This window comes from Sciurus vulgaris (genome assembly GCF_902686455.1).
Source record: "Sciurus vulgaris genome assembly, chromosome: 10".
NCBI classification, from domain to species: Eukaryota; Metazoa; Chordata; class Mammalia; order Rodentia; family Sciuridae; genus Sciurus; species Sciurus vulgaris.
In genome coordinates this window covers 115947465-115960401 of record NC_136470.1, presented here as the reverse complement: position 1 = coordinate 115960401, position 12937 = coordinate 115947465, and the positions used below count along the sequence as shown (strand labels likewise).

General features: G+C 50.3%; 1 protein-coding gene across 2 annotated transcripts in view; it reads right to left on the bottom strand.

The window, feature by feature from the left end:
* Positions 1 to 2451: 2451 nt before the first annotated feature.
* Positions 2452 to 12937, bottom strand: part of MAPKAPK3 (MAPK activated protein kinase 3) — a 29045-nt gene continuing 18559 nt past the window's right edge. For both annotated transcript variants that reach the window (XM_079155596.1, XM_079155595.1), the window contains 9 exons: positions 10916 to 11055; positions 9648 to 9712; positions 9144 to 9223; positions 7178 to 7301; positions 5819 to 5894; positions 5340 to 5464; positions 4829 to 4914; positions 4453 to 4533; positions 2452 to 3805 (listed from right to left, as the gene is read on the bottom strand). In XM_079155596.1, coding sequence (XP_079011722.1) covers positions 3653 to 3805; positions 4453 to 4533; positions 4829 to 4914; positions 5340 to 5464; positions 5819 to 5894; positions 7178 to 7301; positions 9144 to 9223; positions 9648 to 9712; positions 10916 to 11055 — 930 coding nt within the window. In that variant the 3' untranslated portion in view covers positions 2452 to 3652. The remainder of the gene's footprint in view (positions 3806 to 4452; positions 4534 to 4828; positions 4915 to 5339; positions 5465 to 5818; positions 5895 to 7177; positions 7302 to 9143; positions 9224 to 9647; positions 9713 to 10915; positions 11056 to 12937) is intronic.

Genomic DNA, 12937 nt, shown 5'->3' with positions numbered 1-12937 from the left:
TAAGCAGGCCTGAAAACAGAGACCCCTGTAGAGACTGCAGCAGGCTGCATTTTGAGGCTCAATTCTGATGCTGCAGTGAAGGGGCTGAAATGAGGACGAGGGCAGAGAGGGGCTGGTATAGAATAGCAATGAGCCAGGCTGCTGGAGGCCAGCCAGCACCAGGTTCAGAGGACAGAATCAGGGGTGATCTCTCTCTCTCTCTCTCTCTCTCTCTCTCTCTCTCTCTTTCTCTCTCTCTCCCCCACCCCCCACCTTTCCTCTTTCTATACACACACACACACATACACACACACGAAAGCTTTCCTTTAGTGAAAGCTCCCTGGAAAGCCACTATGGAGAATGTACAAATGTCTGTGTGTCTAGATTAGCTGATGTGAATGTATGGCTACACATCACCTAGTAGATTCTGGTGACCAAAGCCATTAGGCTTGACCACCTCCTCCCCTTCTCTATTGCAGCCCCATCGCACCTTTGTGAGGGGTATTCCCATTGAAGAGGTAGGAAAACCAAGGTGGCTACCTTGGTTTGGCTCACCTGATACCAGCTGGTTATCAGAGATTTTTTCCCATTTCACAGATGTTATACTGAGTCCCAACAATGAGTGTGACTTGACATGGCATTCAACCTCCCAGTCCAGGCTTGTAAGAACTATATCTAATGCCAGAGATCAGGGAGGCAGGCTCTGGTCTGGGCTTGTCCCTGGGTCACAGTCCTCTTGGGCTCTTGGAAGTGGCCCAGAAGACATGGAATATAAAGGGGCAATCCTTCTATCCTTTCCCCTGCTAACCATCTCTACAGCAGAAAAAGGGACATTCTCCCTTCCCCACAATAGCAACAGGCTAAGTGTGATCAATAAGAATCCTTCCCTGTCCTCAGGTGTGGACACCTGAGCAGATACAGCCCCTACAAGACTTCTGCAGATGTGTTCTTGCCTGTGGATAAGACTAGTGCAGTGGAGCTCAAGGCCAGCCCCTGGAAGAAGCACAGACTGCAGAGCTAAAGGACTGACAGAGCCCTAGAGCATAGTCTCTCTGTCCCTGAGGCCCTGGTCTCAGCTGTTCTGCCTCCAATTCTGTAACCTATCAGCACATGCCCTAGTCTCTGAAGTGCTTCAAATCTCTTTTTTTTTAGATTTCCCCATGACACCTTTTCTCTGAAAGCCATGTCCTTCCTTCATAGACCACATCAAGGCCATGATTTGACACATATTCGTGTAATGTTTTATCCCTCTCCATCAGGAATGTAAACTCCTTGAGGTTAGAACCCTGTCTACAGCTTCCACAGTTGCCTTTCTTGTACCCAGCATCAAGTCCCAGGCACAATGGGTGCTCTGCAGCTTTGTCACTAGATGGACTATATATATAACTTTGCATCTGGCCAGCATTTTGACATACTCAAAGAATATGCTAGGAGGGTTAGCCTGAACCACAGGCTCCACAGGAACCCTCAAGTAATTCATCTGCCCACCCTCCTTTGAAGCCCAGGCCTGAAGGTCCTTGAGTGGAGGCCTGATTTTCTGGATTGGAAGTCCCAAGGGTAGATTTGAGGCAGGATTGTTTTCCTCTCAGACAACTCTAGGTACTTCTCTCCTTCCTGATGGCTAAGGTACTGGGGTGGCTAATGGGGTTTGGGCATAAGCCATTTATCAGGTACCCCCTAAGTACTTCACACATATCATCTACCCAAATCCCCCAGATGATACCATGAGGTGGGCACTCTCCTCCCCAGCACACAGTTGAGGAAATGGAAGCCTTGGACTTGTCCAAGGTCACCAGGCTGGAAAACAGCAGAACATTTCTGGAGTGCTTGCCTGTCCCTTGCCTTCTAACATCTCTGCGCCCTCCTCCAAGCCCCGAGGGAAGTGGGGGCGGAGGAAGGAGTGCTGCCTGAGCCAGATGAGCTCTTAGAAGACTGGGAGGTTTCAAGATTGAAGCTGGGGGAGAAATGCCACATTGAGGGCCCCCTTGAGGCTGCCCGCAAGGGTTCCTGAGGGGTGAGGGGTGCTTTCTTACTGCAGTAGTGAAAAGACAGTCTTCCAGCATCCTGTCCCCTCCCCTCTCCGATATTCTTGCTGCCAAATGAAATCTGGCAGCTTCTGAAAATAGCTCAGCGCTACAGCAGGCACTCTGCCCGCCCTTCAGCAGACTGGCACACAGCTGGGGGTGGCCACTGTGGGCAGAAGCTGGCACATGTAGGGATGGGGGTGGGTGTCACACACACAGTGCACAGGGGCGGCACAGAGCTGGGGGCATGTGTCAGCTGCCATCCCTCAGCCCCTCTGACCTTCCCACGCCTAGTGAGGCCACAGTGTCTCTAAGAGTCAGCTTGGCATGTTTACCAGGCCAGAGGCACCCTCTTCAGCTGGACAGAAATCACTAGTAGGGCTGAGCAACAGACCTTAGGTCACTTCTTTCCACCCATGTAGACAAAGAGAAGCCTAGGAACCAGGAAAAAATGTCAAAACAGTATTTATTAACATGTGGATATAAAACCCAGCAGCACTGTCCTAGCTGACATGATCTAGAGTTTCCCAGCCAGTGAGATAGAGGCCAGGAACCAGGAACTAGGCTGTCAGGCACTTGTCAGGCCCCATATCAAGCACTCAGCACCTTGAGGCTACACTTGGCAGGATGGGGCAGGGTAAGCCTGGATCACCCAGGAAGGACTCTCTGCTCCAACTCAGGCTGAAGCCAGGACCACACATTCTGAGCATGGCTCAGCAGCCCTCCACCTCAGGTCTGACCTAGAGTCAGAAAGGGACCCTGGATAATGGGAGCATCCTATCTCATAAACATACACCAAAAGATAATCTCTGGTGTTAACAGAGAGGAGTTTTCCTACCTGGGATCTGGTAAGCAGATGAGGGTAGGGGGCTCTTGTCACAGTGACATTTTCCAAAATAGAAAAGGGCTGAAGATACCCCCTACCTTCAGCTGAAATGAGAAATAACCCTTTGTGTAGTAGGTAGTGGCAGGATGGCTAGGCCCAGGAACTCCTTGTGGAGATAGCTCTGAGTGCCATCCAGGATTGAGCTGCAGCAAGTCAGGGATGCACCAGCCAGGAAGGCAGCAGGCTGGGCCTAGCAGTGTCAGGGAGATCAAAGAAGGGGCAGCCTGAAAGGGGCAGGCCAGAGAGCAAGAGACCAGCCTCCCCAAGAAGGCAAAGGTAGGCCCTCAATTACCCCTCCTTCCTGTCTTGCTCATTCACTCAGCATTCACAGACAGAAACACTGTCCTTGGTCACCATGACAACCAATGGCCAGATGCCTTTCTCAAGGCCAAGCCCATCTGCCTACCCTACATGGTGTCTCCAAGGAAGAAAGGAAGTCCAGCCACAACTCCCAGTGACCTAGAAGGCTAAAGCCATGCCTTGGGTGGGACAGATACAGCCTCATTTGGCAACCCTGGCCAAAGGTACAGCAGTGACTCCCTATCCCCTAGGCCCTGGTCTTTTCTGGGAACTGAGCCTGATCTGGGGCTCTGAAGGAGGTTTTGGGTCAGGGTCCTCCATTCTGAATTTCCAAGTGACAAATTAAAATGAAAAATGATACTTTTGTTAAAAGAATGACCCTGGGATCTCCTGGCCAGAGCTTCAGCACAATGTAATTCTGTCACCCAGGCTGAGAAACCTGACTCCTCCAAAGACCCATGAGCTACTGATTGTTGCAGCCCTGTGACGCTGAGGTGCTGCCTGCCTGCTTTTTTCTCCGCTTGTTGAGGAGCCGGTTATTAGAGGTCTTCAAGTCTTTGATCTTCACCTGGTCATAGTCCACCCGCATGGTGGCCAGGGCACTGGTCATCTCCTCCTAAGAAGAGACAGCATGAAGAATGAAAAGGACAGAATATACTGATCTTTGAAGCCATCACCCTCCCATCTTGGCAGCTCCTTAATAACTTCAGTGACAGACTGTGTTGCTCCAGCACCCACTGTGTCACATAATCCTCCTTATAGTTCTTTCCTAAGGACACTGAGTTTACCTACTAGAGCACAGAATAGTAGTGACATCCTTGGACCACAGAGGGACAGAGAAGTAATCCAGTACCACTTGCTCAGAACCACAGGCCTGCAGAGAATACGACCTCACTTGGTACCCAGGGCACTGGGGCCTGAAGATCATGCCATGCGTGTCCCAGGGCTCTGACTGCTATCCCATATGATCAAACCTGGCCTCTGCTGAACCTGAAACAATGATGACTACCTTCCCAAATGTTGTAGGTCATAATGGAGGTTATAATCAAAGCTTGGACCCCAAAGCATTCCACTGAGTCACTGGTCCAAAGTTTCCCTTCACAAAGGGAGTGAGCCAGGAGCACCACCCTGAATGAGGCAGTGCAGTCCAAAGTGTGGAGTGCCAAGGGTACTGTGATCCAGGCATGGGGAAAGGGCCAAACACTGACTCTAGGGAGCTATCACCATGGAAACTTCAGGAAGACTGAGGCAGGATCTACCCACCTTGACTTCATCCCAGTGGTCTTTGTCCTCTTGCAGCACTCGGGCTGTGTGGAGTGGGGTCTGTGGCACCACCATCGATTGCTAGAAGGAGTCCCAAGTCCATGGATTAGAGCCTAGGAGCATGTGGAACAGTACTGGCTGCCCCCTTTTACCCTCTCTCCCAATCTCAGGTTGAGAGAAACCAAGGCTCAGAGAGGTAAAGGACCCTGACTGGGCAATGCCTAAGCCAGGTTGTAGGTGGGATAGTAGCAAACATCTGTGTGTAAGGGCCCGTTATAGCCCTGCACCCAGGTCTCCAGAGCCACTACCCATCCTCTTGCTAGGCTGCCATACTCCAGCTTGACACCCTGCCCTCTGTAGGAGAAGTAGTACTCACGTTGATCCAGGGATGGTTCATGAACTGTGTGATAGTCAGTCTCTCTGTGGGGTCTGTCTTCAGCAGCAGGCGGATCAGCTGCTTGGCTAGGGGGCCCAGGGAAGAGAGGAGAGTGGTGAGATTGCAGTTCCCCACTCCTCCCCACATGTCAGGCCAGAGCTGTGTGTGGTCTCACTTTCCTAACCCACAAAACAGTGAGCTAACCACTATTTCTTGTTTTAAGCCACTAAATGTTCAGGATAATTTGTTAAGCAGCAACAGATAACTAATACAACACAGATATGTTTGCGGTATATGAAGAGACTTGAAGTTATAAGGGGTTTTGAGGAAGCAGGTTATTAATTAATTTGGCGAATGCAGAAACTAAGGTTCCAAAAGGTTAGGTGATTTGCCTAGGATTGCACAGTGTGGAGCAAGTGGGGAACACAGGTCAGTTTGACACCATAAAAACAGGTCATTTGTCTAAAATGAAGGCTGCAGGGGTCATGGTGGGACAGAGGGGCTCACTCACCATCCTCAGAGACCTCTGACCACTCAGGATTGGGGAAGCCATACTGGCCCAGGCGAATCCTTCTCTTCATCCCTGGGGAGATGGCCTGGCCCGTGTTGGAGTAGAAGGGTGGAAAGCCACACAAGCTGAGAGAGGGAGGAAGTCATTTGGCACAAGGATGGGGTCAAAGATAGGACAGACCCATTCTCTACCCCAAGCCCCTAACTTGGAGACAGGCAGTTAAGACACCATGGCAATAATACTGGATCTCTGGACTCCTAGGCACATCCCAGGAATATCATCAGTCCTTGGCATGGAGACACTCTCAGGCAGCCTGAAGGAATGGTATCTCATGGCCAGAAGGAAAGGACAGTTTGCCCAAGGGGTGACATACATGAGCCCTACACTGTGGACATGGCAGATAGGGAGCAAAAGCAGTACTAAAGGTAAATGGTGGCGTGAGAACAAGAGGTTGAGACAGGGTTGGGGATGATACTCACAGAATATACATGATGACTCCCAGGGACCACATGTCACATGACTTGTCATACTTCTCTGGGCCCAGGACTTCAGGGGCTGCCAGGGCATAGGACATAAGAGGGTTCTCAGCCCCAAGGGTCTTGGGGTCCAGGCAGGAGCCTGAAGCCTGGGAAAGGTAAGGAGCAGATGCCCAGGCTGGGAGGTGGGGAGAGCAGACAGGTGTCTGACACCTTCTGGGAAGGCGGCATGTACATGAAGTTAGGGGAGGAGAAATAGCTTCTAGGGAAAAAGAATAACTGCTTTTAGACAACCCCTAGCTCCTTTGGGATCCTTTGCTAGTCTCAACCCTGGTGAGGGAGGACAGAGGGAAAAAATAGTCCAGAGCTTGGTCCTGCCACAGGCAAGAGAGCCTCAGACCTCCTGCTGCCCTGTGTCCCTTGCCTCCCTGAATATACAACCTCAGTCACAGGAAAGGAGGAGCCATAGACAGGGCTCTGTATCACACCATCAGCTTGGCTGCCAATCCAAGGGACCTAAGTCTTCGCATTTGTGCAATGAAGTCAGCAGGCCAGAAGATTTCTAAGTTAAAATGCAAAAGTTTTAAGTGTGATGGTGCACACCAGTATCCCAGCTCCTCAGGAGGCTGAGATAGGAGGATCACAAGTTGGAGGTCGGCCTCAGCAACTTGTAAAGCAATGTCCCCAAATAAAAAATAAAACGGGCTGGGGATTAGCTCAGTGGTAGAGCACTCTGGGTTCACCATTTTGGTTGTCTCAGGGGGCTTCCTGCCCCTTCAGCTGCCCTCCCAGAAGATGTCTCCTGAGGAAAAAGAGTCCCTGTTGGCACCCCACTTTCAGGTAAGGGGCACTTGCAGCAGGGTTCTTTCCAGATTTGGGAGAAGCTCAGAGCTTTGCAGGAAACATGAGTATATGCATACCCCCAGGACCCACCCAGGTCCTAATTAAAGGGACCCTTTTCTGCAAGGCAGGTGACTGGCATCCTGTATCCCTCTAATGGAGAAAAGTCCTGCCCACATTCTGAATATGAATCCCAGGAAGACAAAAAACAGAGAAAAACAACCGCAGTTGGGCTCTGTCCCGAGCTGATGGCAGCCTTTTATCACATATATATTTAGAGCTGCTGTGATGTCATTCAGCTCACAGGCCACAGCCAGAATTTTCCTGGATCTATTTTCAAAAGCAGAAGCTGAAGTTTGGGAGAATATTTTTGCAGCCTCCGGCCCCCCACATCACCCGCCTCCATGCAGACAGTTCTTCCCCTCCCTCCTCGCTATGATTTAACTCTTTGGTTTCCACACTCCACTGGATGCCCCCTATCATAGCAGTGTATGGTGGGTGTAGGAGGTACCGAGGACTCACCCACATAATAGGGAGTGTAACAAGGTGTCTGCAGGGCATTTTGGGTGGTCTCCTTGGCAAAGCCGAAGTCAGTGAGCTTAAGCACAGCATCTTTCTCCTTGGACGTATAGAGCAAGTTTTCAGGCTAGTCCAGGAAGAGAAAATGTGTGTGGGGTTAGGTACCAGGTAGAGACAGATCACCAAGGTTGTCTTTCGACATACTCCCTCCCTCTCAATATAGGAGGAATCAGGTTCATCTCATGAATAGACTTGGCCATTGGCCATCAACAACATGGACCCCATAAGAGTCAAGGTGACAGAGGTGGGGAAAGTGAGTCAGGTTCTTAGTCAAGACTTTGAATGACCAAGTGCCATAGCCTAGGGGCAGGAACTTCTGATCCTGAATTGGTGAGGCTGCCATGAATTGCCACAATCAGGGTATGGGAAAAGGCAGGTTGCTAGTGAGCCAGTGTTGCCAAGCATATGTCCCACATCCAGCCTGGAAGGAAACCTTCAAGGACAGCAGGCCAAACCTACCTGAGGCTACTCAGAGGAGGAGCACCCCCCCACCACCACCGACTGATCAGACCCCAGGAGCTGTACTGATGCAAACCTTCCCAGTCGTGAAGCCCAGACAGGCCTGACAGATGGGGGAAGTAGGGAGGGCTACAAGGAAAAGGCAGCCCTGAAGCTGGCTTTTAATGAATGGGCAGGATGTAGGCCCATGCCAAGGAGCAGTGATTCCCAAGCTAGCTTGGGTAGGATAGGGAATTGGACAGAGCTCTGATATGGAGCCAGTGGGAGCTATTTCTCAAGTTCCTTTTGAGACAACTTGACCTTGGACTGGGATAAAAGCAGAGAAGCAGATTTAGCATATAGAAAGGCATCTGCTCTGCAGAAGGTATTTCTCCCCTTAAGAAGAAGAAGAAGAAGGAGGAGGAGGAAGAGAAGGAGGAGGAGGAGGAAGAAGAAGAAGAAGAAGAAGAAGCAGCAGCAGCAGCTAGGAGTCAAAGCCAAAGCAAGGATTCACAAGGTGATCTATTGTGGCTCCACATGTACCCTGAATCTCAGGATAAATATGAATTGGCAGCACTCAACCAGAGGAAAGACCAATGCAGCAATTGGTTCCTCCACTCATCTCTGCTTAGTCTTAGGAAGAAATAAGTCAAGGTGGGTAATGCTCCATATTTGGTGTAGAGGGCCCAAGAGGAACAAGCTCTGCTCTGATGGTAGCTTGCACATGCATGTTTATGTGTGCACATGTAGGGCTGCCTGGAAGACTCAGTCCTCCCCGGAGAGGAAATTTAGAGCACTGAGCTTCCAGAATATCTTTCAAGCCTATCCACTGGGAAGGCAAGTAGGCCCAAGAACTGGGACTCCCTGTATTCCTCCCCCACACCTCATGGCCAGCATCTTTCTGTTGAAATGCTAGTGTTTGAGATCCTAATCTACTGAAAGTATGACTATGACTTCCTAGAAAAACCAGTAGTATCAGGCAGGCCTTTCCTGAGGCCTCCTGACCATTGTATGGTCAAAAAATTTCTTGCTGAGATAGTGGATGAACAAATGAGTGAGTCCTAGTGCAGCAGTTGCACAGTCTTAGGAAAGTCCCCGCAGCCTCCTCTCTCTCTGAGCCTTGGTTTGTTCATCCATAAAATGGGTAATGGCCCCTACTCACAGGACTGGATAAGGATTAAACAAGATGCTTGTCAGAGCCTACTGGCTGGAGGCAGGCAGTCAGTTATTCTTTATTGGGATGATGCAGTATTTGAAGGAAACAAGGAGATCCTTCTGGCAAGAGCAGAATGAGTTTGCAGGAACCATCAGAGGAGAGACACAGAAAAGCAGTCTGGGCCAAGAAGCTCATTTGTGGAATGATGACCAAGGAACTTGGCCACCATCCAGTGGGTGCTGGGAGCCATTGGGAGTTATGGAATGGGATAGTTCCTCCTTCTCTTGTCCTCCAGCCTGGGTCCTAGAGCCTCACCTTGACATCTCTGTGGGCAATATTCTGACTGTGCAGGAACTGGATGGCAGTGCCGATATCCCGCATTATCTCTGCAGCCTCTGTAGACACAGGGAGTTTGAGGGTAAGTGATGCCAGTCAAAGGTCAGGTCACCTGGGGGCCCTTATCCTATCATTCCTCCTGGGCATGGTATACTAGGCCAGCACAGGATGGTGAACTTTATCCTGAACCCCAATCTCAGATACCCCAATTTTCTTCAAGGATGCTCCCAGTCCACTTGTGCCTCTTTCCTCAGGCCTAGGCTACCTCTTCCCAGCTCAACTACAAGTTAGCACCAAGAGGCTCTGAGGCCTCCATCCCAAGTCCACCTCCAAAAGTGTCACAGAGTCATAGAACCCCATGGGGGGAAAAGTCATTCTGTCTCACCCTCTCTTGTTCTACTGGGAAGACAGAGATCATGCAGCAGTTCTGATGCAGCCCTCTCATCCTGACTCCCTGACACTGGTCCAACTGCCTGCACATACCTCTCTCAGTAAAAGCCTGGTCACCACGCTCCTGAATCCTGCTGAACAATTCGCCACCTTCCATGCTGTAAGAGAAGTTCACTGTGAGCAGAGAGCGGGGAAAACTGGGCATAACTCTGCCTCTGCCCTGGATCAGATGTCTAGGCCCCAGACTCTACTGCTACTCCCCTGGTGAACAGACACTATTAGCCTCCTGTGCCCTGGGGTATCTGGCACATATGGGCTATCAGCTTGAGCGAATTGATCTGAACTCATAGAACTAAGGGAAGATAGTGGGCTCATATCCCTGCCCAGAAGCCCCTGTGTTCCCAGTGGTGCTACATGGCTATGAGGTCTCAGGCAGCTCTAACCCCATCCAAGTCCCAGTTTCCCCAAATGTAGAACAAGATGTTATCATCATCGTGACCCACTGTTCTCTAAGTGCCTACTCTGTGTTCATGTGCACTTATGTATGACCCTTGGTTTGTTCCTTCACCTCTTTGTACATCACCTATTACTTTTGTAAAACAAGAAAAATAGCATTAACCTCACAGAGTCATAAAAACTGAATGTGCAATATACATGGGGCACTTTGAACAGAGTCAAGGTTACTACATTAAGATCTTCCTCCACATTTCACATGTGAGTTATAGAGATTCAGAAGATTGGCAGCTACCCACAACCCCATGGCCAGTGGGTGGAAGACCCAGGATCTGAACCCCTAATCTGAAGAGTTGGTTAACCTATTCAGGGAAGAATTTTTGAAAGGCAGACAGAGGAACTGAGGCCCAGACATGGGACCCAGGGTCTATGGAAGGCTGGGGCTAAACCACAGTGCTAGTGGAAGAAGCCCAGGATGAAGGCAGCCACTGGCTTCTGGTCTTGAAATTGAATACTCAAGATTTAATGGGACCATGGCAGCACAGACCCAGGAAGGAGAAAGCTGAGGGGACTGAGTATATCCCCATCTTCCCCACATCTCCCTACCTGTACATGTTCAGAGTGTAGCAGTCTTCTCTAATGGCTCTTCAAGAGCTTCCTCACAGAGTTCAAACCACACCCAGAAAGGCCATATGACAGCTATAATCTTTCCCACCCTTCAGGAAATGCCCTGGTGGCCAGCTCCATAATTCATGGCAGGCCCTGCAACTGCCCACTTTACTACCCCTCAGGTACTTTGGTGGTACCCAGAGCTGCTTTCTGAAGAACAGAAAAAGTCCTAAAAGAATGGTAGTGAGCCTGGGGACAAAGTGATATGAAAGGGGCTTTCAGGAGGGATACCAGCATACCATTCCATGACAATGAGGAGGCAGCGCTTGCCATGATGCATGTTCTCATACACGTCCAGGATGCACACGATATGGGGGCCACCTGAGGCTTGCCAGTGGTGGTCCACTTCCTGCCGTGCCTTAGGGCTGTCATACAGGAGCTGTAGGTAGGTGAGCGCAGAGAGTATCAGGTCCACAGCCCATAGCCTTCACCTTGTAGATAAGGACATGTAAGCTCAGAGAGACCCGTAACCTCCCAGGTCACACTATGCTCTCTGAGGGGCAGAATGCAGATTCATATCCAGGTTTTCCTGCCTTGTGGTCTAGTGAGCCTCTGGACTGATGGCGAGCCCTGGGTGCAAGCAGCTTAGCTAATAACTCTAAGGGGTCCACAAGGTAGCTGGCAAGCTAGAGGGTCTCAGAAACCAGAGAAGCCCCTGCTTCCCACCCCTCTTTTTTTTTTTTTTTTAATACTTTCAATTGTAGAGGGACACAATACCTTTATTTTGCTTATTTAGTTTTTTTATGTGGTTCTGGGGCTCAAACCCAGTGTTTCACATGTGCTAGGCAAGTGCTCTACCACTTAGCCACAACCCCAGACCCTGCTTCCCTTTTGGAGTGTAACAAATGCAGTGGAAATTAAGTGAGTTTTGTAGTTTTGTAGTTATATCAGCCATGGTATCCCAAACTAGTGACTACACATCCCTTGAGCTTCATTTTTACAACAGGAATGACAGAGTTGCCACATTTCCCAGGTCAGGATTGGAAACTGTGCATGTAAAGAGTGCAGGATGACATGTGGCAATGGCAGGCTCTCGGCAACTCCCCCGTGCTCCCTCATTCAGCACCTGTGTGTGACAATGGAGGGTGCTGGAGAAAGGCTGATGGAGGATGAGGAGTAAGCTGCTCTGATGAGCAAATCTTCCCAAAGGCCCCAGCATGACCAGGAGGTTGCTGGATCCAAAGAGAGGCTTCCTGTGGGAGAAACTGAGGCCTGTGTCAGTCAGTCTATACCTGGGATCCAGCACCAGGTGGAGGGAGACAAGGCCACACTCCTGCAGGAGAGAAGGTAATTAAGACTTCAAATTCTCCAGGAGTGGGTGCAGGAATAAAACTGTCACTATCAAGAAAAGTGCTTCTAAAATGAGTTGCTTGGTCATGACCTTCCAGTCAGTCTCTGGCTTCCAAGGTAACTTTGTAGCCTCCCTGGGAGCTGCTGGGCCAGGTTAGTGGGAGGAGGGGACAATGCCATTCTCACTGCTAGAGAGATGGGGGTCACTGCAAGGTCACCTGGTTGCCTAGGCCCCACCCTCATTTAATGCCTACAGAACCCAGGGGTAGAGACTGAGGACAAGGAGAACCCTAGTTGAGGGAGATGATAGCTGGGTGGAGTGGGATGTTGGTTTGGGATTGAATACCTCCAATGACTTGGTATGACCTTAGGCAAGCCTGTAGTTATAAGCCACAGCCCACAACTCTGTAAAATACAGTAATAACAGAGTCTTCCCCATAAGATGCACCACAGCAAGGCAGGCATTAGGTGGGTAGGTGTCAGGATCCTCCTTCAGGTTAATTCAGTCCTAGATTGCAACTGCCAACCCTAAGGCTGATCATCCAAAAATGAGCAAAGCCCCTGAGTAGCCATGCTTCAGGGGAAGAAGTCAGCATTCAGGGGGAGAGGGCCGAGGGGTGGGGAGAGCAAGGATAGCCATCCCCCAGCAGACTTGCTTATACAAAGTCTAGCCACATTTTATTTCCTAACAGGGGAGGGCTGTAGACCAGGACTGACACTCAAGACCAGAGCTCAGATCAGTACTGCTCAGCATCCTGCTCCATTACTCAGACCAGGATGGGAGAGAGTGTTGGGGCTGCTGTGGTCCAAAGCTCCTGGCCTGACACCATGTCCTATGCCTTCCAGAATAATTCTGAGGTCTACACCTGCACAGCGCCCAAGCACCGGCTTCTTGCTCTGTGTGCTGGGGGCAGAGGGCTCAGTCACCCCCATCACCACACCAGTCCACCTCTACTGTGTCCTGATGGGCT